The following is a 24,940-nucleotide window of genomic DNA, read 5'->3' as shown; positions in this document are numbered from 1 at the left end:
GAAAGACAAAGAAGAAAAAATCCTTCTAATTCTTCTAAAGCTCTTTCTATCCCCAAGAGGATAAAAAAATATTTTAGATGCCAAAGAGGGAGGATTTTTTTTTTTCCTTAATGGTTGGTCTGAACTCTTGTTTATTCATTCCTTTCCTGAGGCTCAGAGGTCTCCTGGTTTATTCCTCCCACTGTCCTTCACCCACTCCTGGCCCTTCCAGGAGCCTCCCTTTTTTGAAAGGTGATTCCTTTCTGGCATGGGGTATTTTTGGTGGGGAGGGGCTTCCTTAGGATTTGCCCAAGGCCACAGCTCTAGTTCGTTCTCGTTTTGACTGGGGAGGGCCTGTAGACACTCCATGTCTGTGTCCAGCTAGGGCAGGGGTCGGGAACCTTTTTGGCTGAGAGAGCCATGAACACCACATATTTTAAAATGTAATTCTGTGAGAGCCATACAACGACCCGTGTACGTTACGCATTATCCAAGAAAAATTTGTTGTTGTCCTGGAGGACAGCTGTGATTGGCTCCAGCTACCTGCAACCATGAGCAGGAGTGGTAGGAAATGAATGGATTGTAATACATGAGAATGTTTTATATTTTTAACGTTATTTTTTTTATTAAAGATTTGTCTGCGAGCCAGATGCAGCCATCAAAAGAGCCACATCTGGCTTGCGAGCCATAGGTTTCCAACCCCTGGGCTAGGGTAAGGTTATCTTTTTGCTCCCATTATCAGCTACACTCGCTGCTTTTCATAAGGAAGGGACCCTCCCTCTCACCCACCTGGTCACGGGAAGGTGGGTAATAGTATCTCTGTGTTCCTGTATGTGTATCATAGTTTAAAAAAACTGTGGACAGGAACAAAATTGGGACATCCACTGTTCAGCTCATCTGATTATTTAACTCTTGTTTAAAATAAAACAACCCCAAAGTGCCGCAAACCAGCACAGCTAGTATCCAGGTCCTGAGTGGGTACGGCAGGAAATTAAGAAAAGAAGCTTAAAGAGATAAAAGGTGGGCTCAGAGGACTCTTTGCAACATGAAAGATAGCTTGCAAAAGGCCAAGAACCCCTGGCCTGCTTTATTATATAGCCATATGCAAATAAGGAAGTTTCTGATACAAAGTCACACATCTCCAAGCAACCCAAGAATTCTCCCAAGTGCAGAAACCCTCCACCCTGCATTATTGAAATCAGCCAACATCAGAACAAACAAAGGGTGAGAGGAAAGGCATGTAAATTGCTTCTAGCAACTTAAGCAAGCAAGTGAAGTGGGAGGATGGGATGAGTGCAAATACTCAGCTTCATAGCCAATATAGAGGTGGTGGGGTTCGAGAACTTATCCTTTTGCTAAGCCTCGAACTGCCAGGGCTTTGCCAACTTGCAGTCTCCCACATATCCTCCCCCTCCCCCCCCTTTTTTTTCTGAAGCTGGAAACGAGGAGAGACAGTCAGACAGACTCCTGCATGCGCCAGACCGGGATCCACCCGGCACGCTCACCAGGGGACGACGCTCTGCCCACTAGGGGGTGATGCTCTGCCCCTCCGGGGCATCACTCTGTCGCGACCAGAGCCACTCTAGCACCTGGGGCAGAGGCCACGGAGCCATCCCCAGCACCCGGGCCATCTTTGCTCCAATGGAGCCTCGCTGTGGGAGGGGAAGGGAGAGACAGAGAAGAAGGAGAGGGGGAGGGGTGGAGAAGCAAACGGGCGCTTCTCCTGTGTGCCCTGGCCTGGAATCGAACCCGGGACCCCTGCACGCCAGGCCAACGCTCTACTACTGAGCCAACCGGCCAGGCCCCCCCCCCTTTTTAATTTGTGTGTTGAGACTTGCACTCCTCTGATTTCCCAGTTTCCCAGATTCTAATTCAGAGGCGGACTGAAAAAATACAGAATAAACACAAAATTAATATAGCCAGTGCTAACAGATATCCAAACAACTGTCCTAATACATTAAAGGGATTAAAGCCTTTTAGATTATCAAGCAAATTCTTAGTACAGCAGGATCTATAATAAAGTTTTTGCTGTTTTGAGTGTCCTTAATACGTTAATGCAAGTCCATGCTGACACCATCACCCTTCCACATTCTCTGTAGATGCAACCCAACCCCACTTCAGTCCCATAGAGAACTGCCACAAGGAGCAGCAGTCACACCCAGGAAAAGACCGCATGGCACTGGAACTTGTCATATTCTCACTCTCTCTAGCTGGTTTCCAAGTCCCATGACCACTGCTTTCAGCGCATTATTAGGCTTTTGCTTTAAACTTAATGGGAATTCTGGATCTCTGGAACTGGGTTGCTTTCTGGGGCTGATGTTGGTCTGTGATGAGGCTTCATATTCCTTGTTCCTCGCTGGCATTCAAAGAGGACCTGCTGATGACAAAACCAGAACATACCCTCACCCCCAAGTTAGTAATTTGATTGAATTTTGCCACTTAGGGCCAGTTAATGTATCCCAGTATAACATGAGAGACTTAGGCTGTTGCTCAGCTGGTATAAAATGCCTCTCGGCTGAAGCAAGTCCTGAGGAAGAAATGTTCAAAAAACTTTCATATAATTGCTCTTATGGGTGAGTCTCTCCTCCTGACTCATGGTGTCTCACCAAACTTTCAGGAACCCACTGAGGAGCCTCAGCAGACCTAGGACAAACACACATATCCTCACCCCCACAAGAGAACAGGGTCTGGCCCTTGCCTTATTCCTGTGAGTGGGTCCTTCCATCACACTTCAAGGAAGGCTTTCCTTGTTGGATTCCAGAGTCTCTTGGCTGCTGAATGGCCCTGTATTATCAGTATTAAAAATTTTTTTTAAGTAAAAAGCATGATAAGGAAAATTTTCAGGAGTTCCAGGGCATGACTCCCCCTTTTTTATTTTTTCTAATTGTCCTTTAAGTGTTTGATGGGCACACTCTTCATGCCTTGACCCTGAGGATTGTAAGAAACACCTGTCCTCAGGTCAATTCCAAATGTCTGACAAATGTAGTAAATTCTTTTACAAGTAACGCTCCCATACCTTTCACAACATTTCTATCCCATTGATTAACAGGCAATCTAGAGAGCACATAAGGCTGAAAAAGTCAAGTATGACTTTATTTTGCCATTGCAAACAAAAAAAACCTTAGAGCTTTGTTATGGAAATTTACTTTTCCCTATGCCTTTCAGCTTAGTGGCTGCTTTATAAGTGGGCCAGGAAGAAGGCCAGTGTAGGCTCAGCAATAACAGATACATCAGTTCTTGTATTTAAAAGTCCTTTGAATTTACACTCTTGTATTATTAGTTCTATTTTAGGGCATTAAAGGAGTCAAATTCCCAATTTCCTTGAGGCCCCTTTTGCAGGATGTGGCCTGCTGCCTAAAGCAGTTTAAGACAAATTCTTGAAATGACTTATCAGAGCCCTGCTTAATTTTGCTCAATTCCTATGTTTCACCTATCTGAATACAGCTTTACACACAAACAAGACAATTTACAGCACAGAAACACAAGTATAACACATAACTTTGATTAACCCTAATACTTGAATTGCTATTTGGCTCCTAACTCCAAACACACCTTACAATGCACCAACCAAATTAGCAAGTCTTAAGGATCCACATTCCATTCTATTTAAATGTAAATGAGCACTTCTTACAAGTTCCAATTTTAAAGCAAAAAATGTAGGGATGAAACTATTTTTTCAATATAAGAGCTGGCATTTCTAACTTGCATGCAAGAACTTAATTCAGGCCTTAAAAATCACATTTTAGACAACGTCAAAGAGTAAGCAGAAACTAGAATCAGACAAACCAGATTGAAACCCGGGATTTCAGAGCACAACCAGACTAGAAAGATGTCTGCCTGATCTCAGTCAGGGCATTTTCTGACAGAGGGACTAACGATGGATGGGACTAAACAAAATCTCCCCAAGAAAATTTTCTTGGCAGCTGCTGGGAAATTTTGTAATTAGATCCACTGAGTGTCTCCTGTCTTAATTTCCAGGCAAAGAATAAGAAAGAAACAAAATGATAGTTCAGAGGATTGTAGCTAAAACATTAAAGAAAATCGGACAATAACAGGAAAAGCTGTAACTTTCCTAATACCTGAGTCTCCTATCCATTCTCAGATTCCATAACTGCTATAACTGGCAGTTCGGGTTGACTGCTGAGATTTTCCCTGTACCTCAACTTTAGTGAATGGCGCAGAATTGAGAAAATAAGCTTAAAGAGATAAAAGGTGGGTTCGGGAGGACTCTTTGCAACATGATAGATAGATTGCAAAAGGCCAAGAGCCCCCTGGATTGCTTATTATATAGCCATATGCAAGTAAGGAAGTCTCTGATACAAAGTCACCCATCTCCAAGGCAACCCAAGAATTCTCCCAAGTGCAGAAACCCTCCACCCTGCATAACTGAAATCAACCAACATCAGAACAAACAAAGGGTGAGATGAAGGGCATGTAAATTGCTTCTAGCAATTTAAGCAAGCAAGGGAAGTGGGGGGAATGGGATGAGAGTGCAGATACTCAGCTTTATAGTCAATATGGAGGTGTGGTGGGGAGAACTTAGTCTTTTGCTAAGCCTCAGATTGCAAGGGCTTTGCCAACTTGTACTCACCAAAGGACATATCTAACCCTTTCCCCACAGGGTTAGATAGGAGCTCACTAAATTGTCTCCTGATCACAGGGTCTGTCTGGAATCATCCTTCCCCTCATGTGCTTATCTCCCCTCAGCAACAAGATTCTCCAGGGGAAGGAAACGCCACCCTTCCCTGAGTCATCGCAGAGTCTTGTAACCATTATGATGGTTTTTCTTGATGACCACCTTTTCCAGCAGAGCTAGAGGACAGTTACGCTCCCTGGAGCATATCTGTTCTTATCTGCACATTAGTGGAAATCAGATGGGCATCAGAAGATTGTTGTGGAGGTCAAATGAGATAATTCAGCAGATACTGATCACTTCCTGGTTGAAGGGCCATCATAACAGGTGCAGGGAGCACAGAGACAATCGGGCATTGGCCCCAACGTTGCAACTCAGTGGGTAGACAGATGGATAGACACTTTCTCACCCTGGCAGACTTCTGCCCATTTTGTCTTTGGGGGTCAGCCTGCCTGACTCGACGGTGCACTGGTGTACCACAGTCGGCACTGCCTGCAGTCATGCCAGCCGCCCCCTGGCCCCTCCACGTGCCACTCCTTCAGCCTCCCGCTCGGTGTCCACTGAGCCAGCCTTGCTCCTCACCTGCACTTGTGCCACTTTGTCTCTTCACACTAGCAGTGCCATTAACTGTCACCTGCAGCCCTTGTCCCTGGCCCGCCTGGACTCCCAGGTCAGGACCTTCAGTTGCTTGCAGGGACAAGATCTCCACACTTCATTCCCACCCCAGACAACATTTCTCCGCCTGTTCTCCGCACCTGTCCCTGGACTACTGGTCAGCGCCTGCCCCGTTGACCCGGTTTGGCCTTTGAGGAGCCTTCCTTTCTTCTCAGCAGTCTTTCTCTCCATTCATGAAGCCCTGGCAGTGACTTTGGGCAGCTTGCGGACCATCCCTGTTCTCCCTACGCTCTGGCCACCCCGTCCCTGCCTATGCCAGAGAAGCTGACCACCGCTTCCCTGAGAACTGAGAACACCAGTGCCCTGTGCACCCTTTGCTCTCGTGCCGTGGCCTTTCCTCACGGCAGGCTGACTGTCCTCCATGTGCTCCTAGTGCCATTCCCTTTGCTCCTGCTGCAGTCACAGCAGAGCAGTCAGCAAACACCTACCGGGTGCAGGGTCTGCATTGTGATTTAGGCAGATGGAAGTACAGGGATGATCCCGATGCCTTAGGAACTGACTGTCTGTATACAGAAGGAGCAAGTGCCCAGGAGCCTGCTCTCTGGAACACGGTGTCCCCTCTCGATAACTCTTCCTGACTTTTAGACCCCCAGTTGGGTCCACTGTGACTGCTCTTCAGGACTAATCATGGTATCTAATTAGAAGCTTCTCCCCATTCCCATCCTCCCCACCAGCAACCCCAGCCCTCTGTAAAGCCTCCCTGTGCTCTTATATGTTCTGAGATGTCCTGTAACCCCCCATCATGCTCAGGTCTGTCCCCTCTCCCTTGCTCCATGGCGCAGTCCCCTGACAGGCCTTTGAGGTCTTGGCTGGGGCCCTTGCTGAGTTCCTACTCCTGGCCCTGTGAGGTGCTTTGTCTCATCAAAACCCTTGTATAGGCTTGATGCTGGGAAGGGAGTCAAGGGGACTCCCCCGTGCCTGCCACATCTGATCTATTTCACAAAGCGTGTGTGGTTAGTGAGCCTGCCCCTGGAGGAGTTGAGAAGGGAGTAGGGAAGGAGGACAGAAGAGGAAGAGAGGAGAGGGAGAGGTGGGAGGTGGAAGGCAGGCTGACCAGTGCTAAAGCTTCATATTTGTTTCTCCTGCAGATCACTGTGTCACTTTCAACAAGCAGCCCCTTCTCCCTCCTCAGTGACAAATTTCCCTGGAGGCAGATCTGCACCAGGTGATTGTGGTCCCCAGCCTCACTATTCCTCTAGGCAGTCACCACCTCATCATTCCTCCCCACCTCATCACTCCCCCCCCCCAGATGCTCCTGAGCCCTGGGATGCTCCCTTGTACAGCGCCCTAAGTTGCCCCACCCTCCCAATGCCCCCTCTTCTTGGGCTGTGTGTGGGAGCTGGAAGACAGTCTTTGGTTATCCCTGTCAGTCCTGCTCCTCAAGCTAAGGTCCTGTTCATCTCCTTCACCTGAAGACTTCTCAAACAAGAGGTCTGCTTTTGCAGCCTCCTCTTGCCCATATCTAGTCACGTCCGCCACCTGTCTTCCTTCCTGAGCCTGCGGTGGGAATTGTCCTTTGATGTCTCACCAAGTGTTCTTTTAATTATGAAAGGCCTTGGTCTTGGTCTCCATCTTCCTTTTCCTCCCTGAGGTGAGTGCCACCCTGTCCGATCCTCCCCTGGCTGAAGCTTCCTCCTCTTTCCTAATGTGACGCCAGGCGGTCGATTCTCCTATGGCTCCACCAGTGTCTTCCACCTTCCCTTCATGCTCCTCCCGTCCTGCAGAGTGGCTGCCCAGGGGCTCTCATCCAGGGGCGTGGGCTGCTGATGGCATGCGGCAGAGCTTTGGAGTCTGAGAAGCCGGGCATAAGCCTTGGCTCTGACACACATACTTACCCGAGTTGCAATTTTCCCGTGTGTGAGATGGTAACAATGCCCACCTAGTAGGGTTAGGTAAAGAGGAAATGGGATGCAGCAGTGCTCTTTGGAATCATTTGTAAACCTGCTTTATAATTTTTGCCATTTCTGAGTACTACCTTTACTGCTATTGACTTGAACTTGGTGTTTACAATAATTTTAAATCAATTCCTTGGAAAATAAATTGAATCTTGTCCCAAATAATAATCTCCACAAAATCGTGTGTGTGAAATGCTGGTTCTATTTTCCTAGGGCACATTAAACATAAGTTGACAGCAATTAAATCATTCATGTGTGTACTTCTCATTATTCTTGGTACCACATGGTTACATGCACTGCAGCGTGGATCTTTTACATGAAGTCTCCTTCCACAGTGTCTGGACCGCAGACCCTGCGTGAACAGGTGCAGTCCTCATTGTTAATGTGCCTCCTTGGCTAACTGCTTGTCTGGAGTTCCAACCTTGCTTCTGCTCCCAAACTCCAGTTCCGAATCTCCATCTGCTACAAAATACAGTGTGTCTGTAAAGTCATGGTGCACTTTTGACCAGTCACAGGAAAGCAACAAAAGACGATAGAAATGTGAAATCTGCACCAAATAAAAGGAAAACCCTCCCAGTTTCTGTAGGATGATGTGGCAGCATGTGCGCATGCGCAGATGATGACGTAACACCGTGTATACGGCGGAGCAGCCCAAAGCCATGCCAGTCGAGATGTGGACGGTACAGAGGAAAGTTCAAGTGTGTTCTGTGGCTCGCTAAATTCGAATCCGTGACCAAAGTGCAACGTGAATATCAGCGCGTTTATAACGAAGCACCACCACATAGGAATAACATTACTCGGTGGGATAAGCAGTTGAAGGAAACCGGCAGTTTGGTGGAGAAACCCCGTTCTGGTAGGCCATCAGTCAGTGATGAGTCTGCAGAGGCTATACGGGATAGCTACCTAAGGAGCCCTAAAAAATCTGTGTGTGAGCCCACATCGAACTGCACTGAATAGGTATGAAACTGGGAGAGTTTTCCTTTTATTTGGTGCAGAATTTCACATTTCTGTCATCTTTTGTTGCTTTCCTGTGACCGGTCAAAAGTGCACCATAACTTTACGGGCACACTGTATTTCTGCCTGTTAGTTTAGTCTTATTTAAAGGTCAACCTTTGTATTTTTCCTCTACTGTCCCTCATTTCCTGGTGACCTCAGCTCTGGCCCTTGACATCATCTTTTAGTTTCCACGGACCCTCCCAGTTCAGGGCTCACTCACATCCTGAGCTTCTTCCTTCCGGAATCTTGCACATGTCTTTCCCTTTCCATTCCTTCATCTGCCTCTGTGTTCCCGGCTATCCTGCCCAGTGTAGCCAGGTGTGTCTTCCTGGAATTGCACGTCCCTAGTGATGTGCAGGTCCTTAGAAACCATCATTTCCACTGTACATGTAAAGACTAGACTTGGCAGCAGAGCAGTGAAAGCATCCAGTAGCAGAGCAGAGCAGTGAAAGCATCCAGCAGCAGAGCAGAGCAGTGAAAGCATCCAGTAGCAGAGCAGAGCAGTCGAGCGTTATAGCTGCCAGAGTCGGAGTATGTGGGTTTGTGACCTCACCCGCCCTTACTGACGGTGTGACATTGGGCACGCTGCTCTGTGTCTGAACCTCGATTTTTACTTTTGTAAAGGAAAGTAATAGAGATCCTGCTAGGATTAAAGAAGATACTTTATGTAAAGCACTTACCCAGGGGACTGCAGCATAGTAATACTCAATAAGCGGTAGTTATAATTATTCTACGGTGAGTTATCTGTATAGCAGATCACCTATAACCTGGTCCTCTGCTACCCTTTTCAGGGTAGCACTTTCCTTACTCACAGGCTACTTGTCTCTCCCCCCAGTCTTGTTAAGCCTTCCTGACCTTTCTACTTCTCTGCGTTTGTGCAGCCTTCTGATCCCACCCCAGCCTTTGTTTTCTCCGAGGGGTGAAAGAAGCCTTCCTTGAATGCACTCGCTGTGCCCTTCCTTCCTCTGGAATTTGTCTTTTTCTTCATACCATTTATTTGACACTTAGCGTAAGTGCGTCGCACTGTTGGTTTTTCTTGATTTCCAGTGTTACCTTGTATGTCTCTCTGTCTTGTTTTCCTAAATACATTGTGAGTTCCTTGATATGAAGACTTGTTTTGGGGCATAGGAGGTATATAAAAACACCAGCTGAGGGGCTGGACTTTCTAAGTTCATACCCCAAAGCCGCTCACTACTCACTCACTGTGTGACCTTGAGCAGGTGACTTCATCTTGATGTGACTCAGTTTCTCCACCTGTCAACACGTGGTAATAATAGTATATAGTTTCGTGAGTTTGAGTGAGTCAGTACTTGGCACAGCCACTGACTGATGTAAAGCTCTCAGACTAGTGCTTGTCATAAAGTGCTTGATAAATGGTGGTGGTGGTTGTTACTATTATTATTACCAGTCCCGATGCTTCCTCCCATAGCACTAGTCACAAAAATGTATGCTTATAAATGTTATAAACTATTATAAATTAAAAGTATTGTTGAATGGGTATTTCCCCTCTAGTACACCTTTCCAGTTTTCTATCAGTTAAATTTTTTTTACATACATATTAGTGGGAAAATTGAAAGTCTCTTTTTATTTCATTCCAAAGCAAAAAAGAAATCCCATGGGTTTAAATAGCTTTTAATGTCTGGTAACAGGAAACAGACCAAGTCGTTGAAAGAAACTATTTTTTTCTTGGTACTAAATTTGAAACAAATTTATTATAAGATTATTTATGGGGCAGGATGCTGGTGGCGGGGTGGGGGTGAGTTTATTCTTCTAAAACCTACTTAACATGTTGTGATTAGAAAAAAAAAAAGTTTCCATTAAACACAGGAACAATATCAAATTACCCAGGCAGTCCAGGGGGACTAGGTCAGCAGGGAGGAGGATTATACAGAGAGATCTTTGTACCTGCCCCTACTTCAGAGATTCTGCTGGGAAACAGAAGGGAAAGATTAGTGGTGCATACAAAAGGGCAAGTGTAGCCCAGATATTGTAATCTGAAATTACCTCTTACGTCACAGGTGCGTTTTTGTCTTTAGAGAGCAGTGTTGTCAGTAATTTACTGTACTTCAAGAGCCAGGTCATTAAACTTAAACTGTGTCTGCAGAGAGCATGGAAAAATACACCTGCCCAATCCCATTGCCCTGTAACAAAGAATATATTAGATTTTTTAAAATCAGATACTTATACTACTTTTAATACAATTTCTCATACATATATTAGGTATTTTAATTACACACACACTTTGACATTCCTTCAGAAAGTGGTAGCTTACCCAGACGACCTGGTTGTAGAGTTAAACAAGAAGGGCGACGATGGGAAGCTGTTACAGTGATTTCATTTAGATTTCCAGATGATTCTTCAACAAATAATAAAACATTAGTCATCTTGGGGTCAGAAGGAAGTTTTATCATAGGTTAAAAACTGGTTTTAAGATAAGGAGTAGAAATTAAAACAGGTGTTTCTCTCAGTGGAGGTCCGTTAACAGACTGTTGTAAAGCCTTGTAATTAATGTTTTATAAAGAATAAGTAAGGTGAGGTGATTTCATAATGCACTATCTAATTTGTTATATGACTCCAAGTTGCAGAATGCAGCTTGGAAATAAATTTTAGAGAGAGAAATACCTGTGAATGAACAGACAAAAAATTATAGGGAATAGAGATGCAAAGAAATTGATAAAATAACGAACAGAATCAAATTGTTTGTAAGCTGGTTGATGTGATATAGAAAAGGGCTAGGAGTCCCTGTATCCTGTTCTTAGTGAGAAACTTGTAGCCTGTACAGATCTTGACACCATCAGGAAAGGTGTTAAAAACCCTGTTCTACTTACACCAAACATTCATCCAGGTGGTAATCTAAATTAAACAAAACAAAACAAACAAAAAAAACAAGCAGATTTAAGCAAAGCAAATAAATTTTGAGATGATAAATCTGTAATGAGTTATAAAAGGAAAGAAGACATACTTTAGGAGAATTTTTTTAAACCCGAGGAAAGCAAAATTTTGGGGCAGATGTGGAATTTTTCTCCTCCCATTGCAATCACATAGAAATATAGGATTTTTAAAAATTAAAAAAATTTATTTAAATTAGATTCATATTTCAGTGAAAAAAGAAAGGGAAATTTTCAGGTGCCAAAAATATAGAAGAAACCAATGGCCAAAGCTATTTGTAGGAGGCCACGTGGATACTAGGGCTCTGCCCTGCGTGGGGCAGAAGTCAGTTACATACCCTGTTCATGACATGGAACCAGCGCTAGGCTCACTGAGTACAGCTGAAAGCTGGCAAGTTGCTACAGCGCTGGTGACCTAGACAGAAAAATTCCCTGTGTGTTGTTGAAGGGAGTAGCTGCCCACCATGTCAGGAATGGAAACAAAAACCCTCCCAGAAGTAAGGCTAGAGCCATCATCTTTGTATGGCTCCGAATTTGCACCAATTTCTCCCTGTGGAATCCCTGAGCTGAAAAATAACTCAAAATTATTTCAGAATTATTGAATTCTTTAGGGCTCTGGCAGAGGCAACTGGGAAAGTAATCCTATTAAATTTGTTTTCAACAAAAAAATCATGGCTTTTTTTTTTTTTTTTTTTTTTTTTTTTTTTGAGAGACAGGAAGGGAAGAGAGATGAGAAGCATTAATTCATAGCTGTGGCACCTTAGTTGTTCATTGATTGCTTTTCATATGTGCCTTGGCCCAGGGGCTCCAGCTGAGCCAGTGATCCTTTGCTCAAGCCAGCGACCATGGGGTCATGTTGATAATCTCACACTTAAGCCAGTGATCCCTGCACTCAAGCCAGATGAACCCACACTGAAGCCAGCTACCTCAGAGTTTCTAACCTGGGACCTCAGCGTCCCAGGTAGACCATCGATCCTCTGCTCCACCACTGGCCAGGAAAAACACTATGGACTTCTTAAGAAGACAAGCTCACTAGCAAATATGGGAAAGCACTTAATATACCCACCACTTTGAAGTTAACCAATAGAAGGAACAAAATATACTGAAAAACCAAATAAAATAGAGAAATCTTAAAGGGGCTTTAAGATAAGCATGTCTAAATTATTGAAAGATAAAAAAGATTTTACAAAAGAGAATAATCAAGGATAATTTGAAATAGAACCAGATAGAAATGCTAGAAAAGAAGTCATTAAGATGAAATAAAGAGAGAAAGTCTCAACAAACAAGTGTACCAGACATAGCTAAAGAGAGATTTAAGGAATTAGGAGATGTATCTGAGGAGCTCACCTAGAATACAAGATAGAGAGTTGATGAGATATAAAATACAAATACTGATTGACTTATGACCTATGCAACTTACCACCATTCGACTTTACGACCACAATCACTAGCCACGACTGCTCCGCGTCTGGCAGCGCAAGCATTGCCCAGCTGGGCGTACGACAGTGCGGACCAGCTTCCGGCAGCACTACCATCTCCGCGTGCACCATTTCAACTGTTATTCCAGACTTAGTACAGCAATTTGTATTTTGTGTTTTGGATATTTTTCATCAAACCCCTCCCAAGATATCTACCAAGAGGAAATTGTCTTTACGCAAATATTAAACCAGTTGTACTGGTAATGCAGTGTTTTACTTAAACCTGACGAATGTAAAAATAAGAAACAAAATGGTGTAGAGATGATACAAATGGCATAAAATGAACAAAGAAAATTATGATAAATAACAATAATGAAAGAAAATTATGATAAAATATGACTTAAAGATTTTTGTAACATTTCACAGTACTGTACATATAGCGTACTCAACTTACGACCAAATCGCGTTATGACCGGCCTGTTGGAACCAATCGTAGTCGTAAGTTGAGCACTAGCTGGAGGAAAAAGAAGAGAAAGAGAGGTTCTAATGTATATCTAATTGGATCCTCAAGGAGAAAATAAAAGGTTTATGGAAGATCAACATGTTATCTTATAAGACATCCTTTGTTATTTTTGTCAGAGATTAATATTGGATTAGATAAACCTTGGGAAATTTACCTAGTATTTTTTATTTCTTGTTTTAGTTTTATTTACACTCAGTTATCTACAGAAGTACATTGAACTTAGGTTACGACTAGACAGGACAAACCTAGAATGCCTGATACTTCCATGGTCTCTGATGGAGAGGAAGCCCTATGTGGGTCATCTGAGTTCTTTCCCTGCCAGCTGAATGGACAGAGGTGATGACATGGCCTAATGTGAAAAGTTGAGCTGGCTAAATGAGATTCTGCCTCTTGAGCATTTGAAGTAGGTAATTAAGTAACAAAAGTAGCTAAAATTGCAGGTTAATGATATGGTCAGTGGCTAGGGAGGCCATGATCTGTGTACAAGCTCAAGTGATGATGGAAGAGCAAAAGTCAGCAGAAGCCAGGAAGTCAAAGCTGTGCAGAAGTAAAAAAGCCAGTAGGGAGAGAGAGAAAGTCCAGCAGGTTAAATGTGGCTGAATGATGGCAATCATTAATGTCAAATTAGTTTCAACCACAGGCTCCTGCTGTCAGAGTTCCCCAGAGCTTCCTGGAATCCATTTTTGGTTCCAGCAATGCCAAACTACATCACTTTTATGGGGCTCTGGGAGCCTGTTTGTTCAACTTTACTTCTTTTTTATGCCTTTGTATCTTTCCAGTGAACCATCCTTACAAGAGGCAACACAAATGAGACTTTTGTTCATTGCAAATAGAAAGTTTTAGGGGTCACAGTCCAGATTTAGTTAGGCCATACAATTTATCTAGGTGACTGGCTAGAGTTCTTTTCCTGTTTCACCCCATTCTGTGGACTGTGGGAGCAGAGGAGGTTGTGGTGAGGGGACTGACTAGTTTTTCTCCCAGAAGGTTTGCTATGCTTGCTGTTCTCTGCTACCCCCTGTGGGTGTACAGGAAAAAGGGTGTAGCCAGGTGAGGTGCTAACAGGAACACTGGGCCAGACAGCTGACGAATTCTGAGGGTAACAGGAGCCTGGAAACTGCTCCGGCCGGGCCCTCTGCCTGTGCTGACGCACTTCTAGACGGTGAAGCTAATGCTCAGCTCTCATGGGCTCTGGGCTAAGGCAAAAAGGAGGCGTGCAGCCCTGGCCGGTTGGCTCAGTGGTAGAGTGTCAGCCTGGCGTGCAGGAGTCCTGGGTTCAATTCCCAGCCAGGGCACACAGGAGAAGCGCCCATCTGCTTCTCCACCCCTCCCCCTCTCCTTCCTCTCTGTCTCTCTCTTCCCCTCCCGCAGCGAGGCTCCATTGGAGCAAAGATGGCCCGGGCGCTGAGGATGGCTCTGTGGCCTCTGTCTCAGGTGCTACAATGGCTCTGGTTGCAACAGAGCGATGCCCCGGATGGGCAGAGCATTGTCCCCGGTGGGCATGCCGGGTGGATCCTGGTCAGGCGCATGCGGGAGTCTTGACAGCTTCCCCGTTTTCAGCTTCAGAAAAATACAAAAAAAAAGAAGGTGTGCAGCCCGGCTTGAAGATGTGCCCTTTGACCTTCTCCTTTCCGTTCTCTAGTCTCTCCCTGCAACCTTGATGAGCTTCATTTATCCATGACAGAGAGCAAAGGAGATTACAGATAGTGCAGTATTTTTTTCCTACCCTGTGACAGTGAAAACTGGTGTAACAGTGCCTGTTAAGGTGGGGGAAAGCATGGCTTAGTGATAAAGGATATATGCTTTAGGAATAAAAAGACTGACCTCATTTCAGATCCTGTTCCTGCTAATTATTGGCTGACTTGGAAAGTTACATCATCTTTCTGTATCTTAGTTTCCTCATCTGTAAAATAAGGTAAAAATACCTTCCATATAGTGTTACAATGAAACAATTTAGTAGTTTAAACCATATTAACCTGACCCCTGCACCCCATCACAATGTAGGCACAGTATGCAGGCATTCCGTCTTGATTTCAAACATTATGTTCTGTCTTGTCGTCGAATCACAGAAATGAAAACCCCTGGAAATGGGGTTTTTCAAAAGCTAGGAAACTGGGAGGGAAGATGCGTTCTCTTCTGCTTGCATATCCACAGCATACAGTTTAGTTACTCTTGCCTAGGGAGGCTCGAGGCAGGTAGGTACACAGAAGCCATTGTAGAATAAGGCACTGGCCTTCCCAGCATCCTGGCCCATCTCCCTTGTACCTAGGAAGTGTGGGCAGAAGAGGCTTCACCTGGTTGCCAGGTGCACAGTGATAGCAGAAATTTGAAGCCCCATGAACCCAAATGGCCTGAGAGGATGTAGAAGCAACTAGCTAAGGGTCCTCTGACCTTGGCAGCTGGGAGTCCATGTTCCAAGCTAGGGAATGAATCAACCCACAGTCCTGGTTTTTGCTTAAAAAGAATATTTTGTGATCTCTTTCACATATACATACACGCACACCCACAGTCTCCCCCTTTTCTCTCATTCACTTATTTTCTTCCCCCTATCTTTTATCCCTTCCCTTTTCTTTTTCCATCCTTTTTCCCTTTTTTTTTTAATCCCTCCTTTTGCCTGTTTCTCTTTTATCCTTCTCCCTTCTCTTCCAAGAGTCTCATCTCTGCTCGTGTACAGGCTTACCATCTACCCCTGTAGGTGCTGTTTCATCCCTAGATGACCCTTCGGCTGAAAACACACCTGCGTGCGGCCATGCTCTGTCGTAGGGCTGCCTGTTCAAAAACCAGCTCCGGACATTCCCTAGAGGGGGTCAAGAAGTTGTAGGCTAAGTGCAGACAGAATGCCTAGTAAACATGTAGACACATGCATCTTGAAACCCCTGACCTTATACCCAAGACTCCACAATCTTAGCTTTGCCATATCATATCTCTTGGTTCAGGAATGAGCCTGAGATGTCCATGTGGTGTATCTTTCAGCCATAGCAGAACAGCAGCAGAAGCTTTACTAAATGAATGAGCTGCTTATCTCTGCTTTCTGGGGATTTGGTGGGAGTGGAGAACATCTAAGATCTAAGACTGATTCTAAGACTAGGGGAAGAGAGGGAACAGCCTTGAAGGGTGAGGCTATGGAATAATCTATTACATTACAGTAAATATTCTTGCTTTTACATCAGTTTACTCATCCACTGTCCTTGCTAACCCTTCACATAGTCCCATGAGCATGTGCATATTTGCCATTACAGAGCTGGAGAAACGCATTGTTGGTTTTCCTCCCAACAAGAGGTAAAACACAATCCATGTGGCCTTGACTTCCTTGGGTTTAGTGATGGGTTTAATGAGAAGCGCTAATAACGATATAAATAATTTGTGGGTTGATGTTGGCAGGAGAGGTGTAGGGAGAAAAATATGAAAATAGAGGGAAAAAATCACTAGCATCTTCATGAATCAAACGACCAATCTGGACATTTTCTTGGGCTTCCTTTCAAGGTTTTCTTGCCTATTTTTAAACTTTAAAAAAAATTTGTTTCTATTTAATTTTATATCCTGTCTTTTCCTTTCAACATTATAGCTTATAATTCCCCACCACTACAAATTCATCATAATTAGAGTGCTTTTTAATGGCTTTGAGATATTTCTTAGACAGATATAGCATGTTTACTTAACTTTCCTTTGTCTGAAAATGTGGATTGGTTCAAATTCCTGTTGTTATGCCGTGATGACTACCTCAGGACATAAAGATGAATGAGTAACCTGAGATGCTAATATGTATCCGTCCGTGGCTGGGTCCTGTGGGGGATGTGCAGGGTCTCTGGTATCAAGGAATTGATAGTTTAGTTTTACAGTTAAAAAAAGAATTCTGGGTCCGTCCTGAGCTCTTTTCTTTTGTCCTTTCAGATTGGTAAAGTGGAAGTATACATTATACTGCTTAGTTACAAAAGAAAAGAAGCAAAACCAAGATTATATATATCTAAGTATATATACACACACACAAACACAGGGTGGGGTAAAAGTAGGTATATTGGTACATATCTAGATTGATGTATACAGAAAAATAATTTTTAATAATATCAAATGCCCTAGGAAGATTGAGTTAAAATAGCAGTTGATCAAATTTGAATTTTAGTTTAGCCTGGTAAGTATCTAATAATTAACATTAAACTATATTTTCCTTTTGATTTAGATGCTTTGATTAGTTTATTTTTTGTATATCCCAAAGTATATAAACATTTATTAAAAATGTGTTCATTAAGTTGCAGCCAGCAACAGTGGCTGATTATCTGAATTTTAGTTCTGATTTTTATGGGCCTAATGGTATCTACTTTCTCCTTGCTTTCATTTTACAGTCAATTTGAATATTATGGAAAAAACATTACAAAAAAAGAGCTATGAAATTCATAAAACACTGGCAGATTTAAAATGTGTGTCACACTAGTATATTTGTGAGTGTGTGATGGGGTGTTACTGCCGAACAGGAATGGAGGACACAGAGTGAGATAGGAAACAGTGTGTTTGAAAGATGCTTTCAGACACCAGTATTGGGGGATATTAGACTGAAGTGGACATGCACCAGAAAGCTGAGCCCTCCCCAACCGAAGTGTAGGAAGTGTCATAGGGACTTTAGTTAGAGTCTTGGTGGAATGATTCAGGTCACCTTCTCTGCTGTGCACCAGCGCATCTGAACACTCCCTCTCTTCTTTCAGATTGATGACCCCAACAGTCACCTTGCGGAGGTGATGAATGAGGCTGACGCCATCGCCGCTGTGAACAGTCTGGGAAGCAAGCAAGCCTTGAATGCAGATTACCTGGATTCTGATTATCAGAGAGGACAGCTGTACCCGTTCTCCCTTAGCAGTGATTTCCATATGACCACATTCACTCTCACCAATGCAGCTCCGATGACCCCGACCTTCCAGAAACGGTGGTACATGAATCTCAACAGCCTAATGGACCGGGCCCTGACCCCACAGTGTGGTAGTGGGGACGACCTATATATCATCACGGGTGCCGTGCCCTCCGACGTCAAAGTCAAAGACAAAGTGACCGTCCCCGAGCTTGTTTGGCTGGCAGCCTGTTGTGCTGTCCCCGGAGGCGGCTGGGCCATGGGCTTTGTCAAGCACACCAGGGACCGTGATGTCATAGAAGATGTAATGGTGAAAGAACTCGAGAAACTGCTTCCGTTTAATCCTCAGTTGTTCCAGAACAACTGTGGTGAAACGGAACAAGACACAGAGAAAATGAAAAAAATCCTGGAAGTGGTGAACCAAGTCCAGGATGAAGAGAGGATGGCGCAGTCTAAAGAGAGCACCAGCCCCCTCTCCAGCACAAGGAGTGAGCGGTCCGCTCTGCCGCCCCCAGATGCAGTTGAGGAAAGGAGTAGCTTTTGGGGAAAACTCATAGGCTTTATGGCTACCCCATTCATCAAGCTTTTCCAATTAATTTGTTGCCTTGTGGTAGGAATCCTGAAGAGCATTGTGTATTTCCTGTGGTATGTCATCACGCAGGTGATTAATGGCGTGGAAAGCGGCCTTTACCGCTTGGGTGCAGCCACTGTCTCGTACTTCTTGACCATTGGGGAAGAGTTGGCAAGCATTCCCTGGAAGGTGCTCAAAGTTGTAGTCAAAATCATCAGGGCCATTCTCCGGATCCTTTGCTGTCTGATGAAGGCCGTCTGCCGCATTCTGGGCATCCCTGTCCGAGTCCTCGTCGACGTGGCCGCTTTCCCTGTGTACACCATGGGTGCCATTCCGGTCGTGTGCAAGGACATTGCCATGGGCCTTGGTGGCACCATCTCTTTGCTCTTTGACACTGCTTTTGGCACTATGGGTGGCCTATTTCAGGTTATTTTTAGTGTTTGCAAGCGAATTGGCTACAAAGTTACTTTTGACAATTCTGGGGAGTTATAGGACTCGAAAAACTAATAGTGGCCAGTCACAGTAAATTTGATTTTCTTTTAAAATAGAGAAGTCTGGAATACTTTGTCTGTACAATGGGTTTCAATTATCATTACATTTTGGCCTTTCAATGGTGCCTGTATGTTTTTGCAAAGGAAGATGGTACAATTGAGACTTGACCCAAGACAGATGTTCAGGGTAGGATTATGTGTAGGTCGTCTGATGTGAAATGAGTAAACTTCTAAACCATAACATTTGGTTATTTACTCTGCTACTGATGACCAGCTGAGATGTTCTGGTGTTCATGTGTGACAATTAAAAATTACAGAAGAGGGAAGAATTAGGAAGAGGACAACTTTAAACCAAAGGATTTCTGAGAGTGATTAAGGAGTCTTGTTTCTTCTCTTGCTCTCTGAGACTCAAGGCAAAACTGATCTAAATATTCTTGGGCAATTTATATTTTGCTTCTCCTTCTCTCCAACTCAGCTGAACTTGGTAAAGTGCAGGCATGTTTACCTGTTGAAATAACTTGCCTAAGATATAGAATCTGCTATATCCCTTAGCTTTCCATGGCTTCCAAGGACCTTTTAAGATTTTTTTCCCTTTCAGGGTTGAATTTTGCTGCATTTTTCTTTATTGTACTGATAAACACTTTATGCCAAATGTGGCATAACGCATTTTGAATGCAAGGGCAAAGCTTGCCCCTTGAACAGCGTAGTACGGTCTTCTTGAGTATAAAGAAGAGAGCGCGGGGGGAGAGCCTGGCTCTGAGAAGATGCTGTAGGTCCCAGGACATCCTTAGTCAAGCTTGAGCAACTTGAAATATATTAAATGTCTGGCAAACCAGACTGAGTCCAAAGACCTACTGATTAAGCCATTATGAAAATTAACATTCTACAATGTATCAGATAAATACCCAATACAGTAAAACACTCTGACTTTTGTCCTTAAATGATTGTTTTGGATTGTATAGAAAAGAGCCACAAAACAAAAACTATTTTAGCCATCTGGAAAATTTATATATGGGTCAACTTGATTAAGAATTATTTCTTAGACAATTATTTTTATAGTGTATTTGAGGCTAGAAAAACATAACTCTCCCATTATTGCAAATTCTGCTTGAGAGCTAGTCCCCAGTGTTTGGATCAAACACATTTAAATCTTGCACTGAAAATGGTAAGAAGAGGAGTAAGAATTTCCAAACTTTTTCCACAGCTGAGAATGAATGGTGTGGATTTTCCTGAGTGTTTTTTAAAGAGTTGCTCGAGGTAAAGAGAGCCAAGTGTAAAATACTGAGCTTGAGGGCGCAGGCCACCTTTCATCCAAAAGTCAGGTGTACAAGCTCGGGGTCTATAAGACAACAAGGAGAGAAAGGTGGGTCACCTATTCGTACCAGGTTGGTAGACGAGAAATATGAGTGTAGTGAGAGTTACGTTTTGCAGGAAAATAACTGAATTGGGCCCAAAGTAGAAGAGCAGCCGGCAAGCTGGCATCCTGATCAATTTGTGATGCAAGGTTGGGGTATATGACACCAGACTGGTCTGTGGTAGGGAACTAGGCACTAAATTTAAGAATTTTAAGCAGTATTTCACCAACATTTCTGTTTGTGAGCATGAACACCTGTAATTGGGTTTCCCTCCATCTCAGTGGTGTGAAGGTACATGGAAGGGCTGGGGTCCCCATGGGTCAGGAACCCTGCCAGATGAAAGGAGAGTCTCAGCGGTACCAGAGAGACAGCCTGGCCAGCCCTTCACTTGCTGAGGAGCCTGAGGCACAAGGAGTCAACAAGCTTGCCTTCAGTTTCACGGCTAGGCGATGGCACACCGGGAGCCGAGATCTTTTGCACATGTCCCATCACATCTGGGATGTCAGCTATGTGATGTGTATGGTACTATCCAGCTGCCTCCCTGGACCACGGCAGAGTTCGCTCCATCATCCACCAGACAGACTAGTCACTTGGATTTGGTCTAGCTGTCCATGCATGACATCATGCTTACTGCCTCCCACAGACTCTGTATTCCGCACAGTACATATCTGCAGACTGAAAGGCCCAAGGAGGGCATCCATGGCAGCTGAGCCCCTTGGCACCGTGCAAGGAGCAGGGCATCTACACTGCTTCGTGGGAGCCATTTGAAAATGTCTTCTGTCTCACTGCTTGTTGTTTAGTGTCTTATTTATTTATACTTGTGTGGCCTTTTGGGGAAGGGGTAATAAAGCAAAACATACCCGTCAGTTCAGGTGGCTGAGGTTTTCCTCACTGGACCCCTGGAAGGGCTGTGTGTGTGGCTTCACTGACACGCGGAGCCAGCAGGTGGCAGCCCTGCAGGTCTGCTCCAAGGAGCCTCTCTGGGTTTTCAGGTGGGAGCTTGGGTTGATACACCCCACCTCTGGCTTGAAGGTTTTTCTGTGACTCCTTCTGTTCTCAGGCCCTTGGGGAAGGCAGCCCACTCTTCATTGTCATGGAGCCGATTTTCTAGTGTGTGGACTAGTCATGCCTGGGGACACTCCTCTTTTCCATTGTGCCTTTTGAATGTTGGCTTCTTGCTCAGCATCAACACTTTCAGCATTAACTCTTCCACCCAAATGCAGACTAGGGAGTTGGGAGAAGAAAGTGGGGTGAAGCATTCATCTATCCAATATGTATATGAACATCAAGGATGCAGAGATAACCAGGATGGGGATCCCATCTTTGAGGACTCCCCCATGTGGGGAGACCACATGGTACAACTGAGATGTGTAGCGCATCACAGTGAGTGCCACCGCAAGGGTACTAGCAGCCTGCTCCCTGAGCACGGGCGGAGGGAGCACAGAGCTGCGGATGGCATCGGGAAGTCTTGACAGCTCGTTAGCCATTTTATAAAATGTCTGAGGGGGGAGAATCCTAATGGTTGAAATGAGGTTGGGATTATCTGATTTTTAAATTTTATTCCATTTTCTTCTTGATCCACTCAAGCAGTTTCTACTTACATCTGGCCTTAAAAAAAAATTTTTTTTTTTAGTCTTTCATGGGAAAACAGATTAGAGCAGTGAAACAAGCCTTAGAATTGCTTTTCAATGTTCTTCTGAAACACTATTAGAGATAATCAAGTATTTCTGATAAGTCCTTCATAAATAAGCACCGAAGGTGTATTGCTTCTCTAATCTGAATTGCATAGGAAGTGATAAAAACATATATTTGTTTATTCATTAAGAAGCTTCCACAGCGTCAGAAATAACAAGCAACCTCAGAAGGGGGCACCGTCTTCTCTGTGGTGTCCGTTGGGCACCCCCTCTGGGTGGAGGTGGCAGTAATTCCTGGCCTCCTCCAGCGTGTGAGCAGGGCCTTATGTGTGACGCTCTGTCTTGTTCACCATTTCCCCTAAGCTCAACACACAATAGGTAGTTTTTAGAATTACACCGTGAGCAGTATAGTGTGGACTCCTTGACTTTCATAAATGGGTTCTCATATTTCACATTGTCTCTTTGGTGGTATTTTTCTCCCAGGTAATGGCTTGGTTTTTCTAACAATAATGCTACAAAGCAATTCAGTTGGACCTTAAACAAACAGGTTTGAACTGTGTGGGTCCGCTTACATGGAAATTTTTAAAAATAAATACTTGTACTGTTTTTGTGATCCATAATCAGGAGTGTGTGGTTGTGGAGGGCTGACTGTGCGTCCTTCTATGCCATTTTATATAGGGGACCTGAGCCTCCGTGGACTTCAGAAGTTGCAGGGAGTTCTGGAACCAGCCCCCTATGGATACCAAGGGACCACTTAAGTTTTGGGGAAGTCGGAAGTTACACATGGATTTTCAGCCGCATGGGGGTAAGGGTAGGGTCAGTGTCAGTAACTCCTGAGTGTCAACTGTATTTTTAAGCTTATATTTCCACAAAGAAAGTGCTCATGACCACTCATCATTGTTTACTGTGTTGAGTATACAGGAGTCCACAGTGAGATGCTCTCAGGAGGTGGGTTAATGTTTTTCCTGGAGGCAGTATCGCCTAATGGTTAAGAGCCCAGGCTCTGGAGTCAAAAGCACTTAGGCTCGAATCCTGGCTTTACCAGTTACTTACTGTGTGATGAAGTGGGCAACTTACTAACTTGGGCAACTTACCACCCAAAGCCTTGACTTCTTCATCTATAAAATGGGGCTAATTATTAGTACTTACTACAAAGAGTTGTTATAAGAATTCAATGAGTTAGTGAAAACAAAGCATTTATTACTATGCTTGTCACATGGTAAGTACCTAGTCAATGTTAATTATTGTTGCTATATCTGTTGGTAATAACATCCACATACCTTGGATGAAATTGGCTCTCCTTGGATCTCAGGACGTTTCTATAGTAGAGCTGGAAGGGTTACAGTCTGGGAGTTGAGGTCATGAATGAAAAGGAAGGAATCCAGTGCCCCATCAGTGGTGTCGACATACTGAGGAAACAGGTGAGGGTTTGGACCTAGAGTCTAGAAAAAGAGGCTCTGAGAACAGGAACTCTGCCTGTTTCCAGCACTATTCATGAGCATTTCTGGTTTCTGGAACAGAGTCGTTTCCTCTCCAGGCTTCTTCCTTGCTGAATTCATGCTCTTATAGAGATTCAGCTTCCCAAGAACCCTATTGCTTGGAAGAAAGTGAACCAGAGTATATATATTTTAGCTGCTGAAAAGAATTATGGTATCTACTGCATGTAGTCGTTTTTCTGTATTTTTCAGCCTCTTACGAGTTAAGGCATGATAAATGAGTGCCCAAAGACTGGGTATTGATAAGGTAGAATTGCTGGACCCCTATAGTTGATCCCTAGGCTCTGTACTAGGGTGTTGACCCACTAACCCCACATTCATTAGGCACAGTCTCCAAGAGGCCCTTCTGTTGTCCTCAGTGCCATTCATGGCTATCTCACTGAGTCTGTAATGTTTTGACTTTGCAGACTTGAGTAAGATATAAAACTGCTATCTCTGAAGACTACATAATAATTTTTTAAATATGAGATTATTTTTATAATGAAGAATCCACACTAATCAGATAAAAGATGATTTTGATGATTAAGAAATAATAAGAGTTCTACTTACTTGACGTGACTTGATCCATCTAATGGATCACTCTGGTTCAAACATTAAGAATCATCATGCTGGCAGATGCTCAGGGCTCCTGGACTTAGCTCCTGAGCCACCCTTTTCATTGGCAAGTTCACTCTCCTCCTGGCTTCCTTGCTGGACATCTCTTTTCTGTCTCCCACTCCAACAGATACGTGTATGCGGTACTTCCTGGGTTTCTAAGATTTGATCCTTTAGGACCGACTAGCTTGAAATAGTTACCCCAGAAAGATCACTTTTCCAACCTAGAATGCCTTCCCTATGGACAGATGCTCAGAAAGCCCCAACCAGGAGAAGTCCTTTCTCCTGGGCACAATAAACACAATCAGAAGGCTCCTGTGCGATGGGGAGAAGTTTACAAAGGTAATGAGGATTTTGGCCCATGCAACCGCCCAGAGTTAAACTTACATGATTTTCAAAGTATGGGAGAATGTAATTCATGCTTAATGAAAAGGGCTTTGAGAATGTATATATTATTTTGGTGATAGTGGAGGAGAGAGGAGGGTGATGCCTAAAGAGGTTTTGAACTAGCTTTCGTTAAGATCCTCATATGTCTACAGGCCCTTCCTAAGTACAAGGATAATTTTGGACACTCCTTGCCCATCTGAAAAAGTTTATTGGTTTCCTTTTCATCTGAAGTTGGCAGGCTGACCCATATAGAACCTTAGAGTTTTCAGAAATACTTTTGCCTACAGACATTCATCTGATCTTCCCAAATATTGAATGCATTGACTAGTGTGTCAGCAAGTTCATCCACAGTCACCTAGATGTTGATTGACAGCAGGAGTCTAGGACTCCTATCTTTTTTTAGGGAGTATTTCATTCTCTTTTGGGTAGAAAAAGGGTACGCTCACTGAGATGGACCAATATTCAGTATAAAACAGATTTTTAAAAACTTTATGAAGAGAAGCTCCATCCATTACTGTATTTTTCAGTATTACTGTGACTTAGAAGTCCCTATATCAAGAACCATCCCTAA

At 43.9% G+C, this 24,940-nt stretch overlaps 1 protein-coding gene across 1 annotated transcript in view; it reads left to right on the top strand.

The window, feature by feature from the left end:
• ENDOD1 (endonuclease domain containing 1) overlaps positions 1-21,124 on the top strand; it is a 44,212-nt gene extending 23,088 nt beyond the window's left edge. The window contains exon 2 of the mRNA XM_066248204.1: positions 17,702-21,124. Within this exon, the coding sequence (XP_066104301.1) occupies positions 17,702-18,904 (1,203 nt within the window). The 3' untranslated portion in view covers positions 18,905-21,124. The remainder of the gene's footprint in view (positions 1-17,701) is intronic.
• Positions 21,125-24,940: the final 3,816 nt, after the last annotated feature.

This window comes from Saccopteryx bilineata, chromosome 1 (genome assembly GCF_036850765.1).
Source record: "Saccopteryx bilineata isolate mSacBil1 chromosome 1, mSacBil1_pri_phased_curated, whole genome shotgun sequence".
Lineage (NCBI taxonomy): Eukaryota > Metazoa > Chordata > Mammalia > Chiroptera > Emballonuridae > Saccopteryx > Saccopteryx bilineata.
The sequence above is the reverse complement of the archived record's forward strand: the minus strand, read 5'-3'. Positions and strand labels throughout refer to the sequence as shown.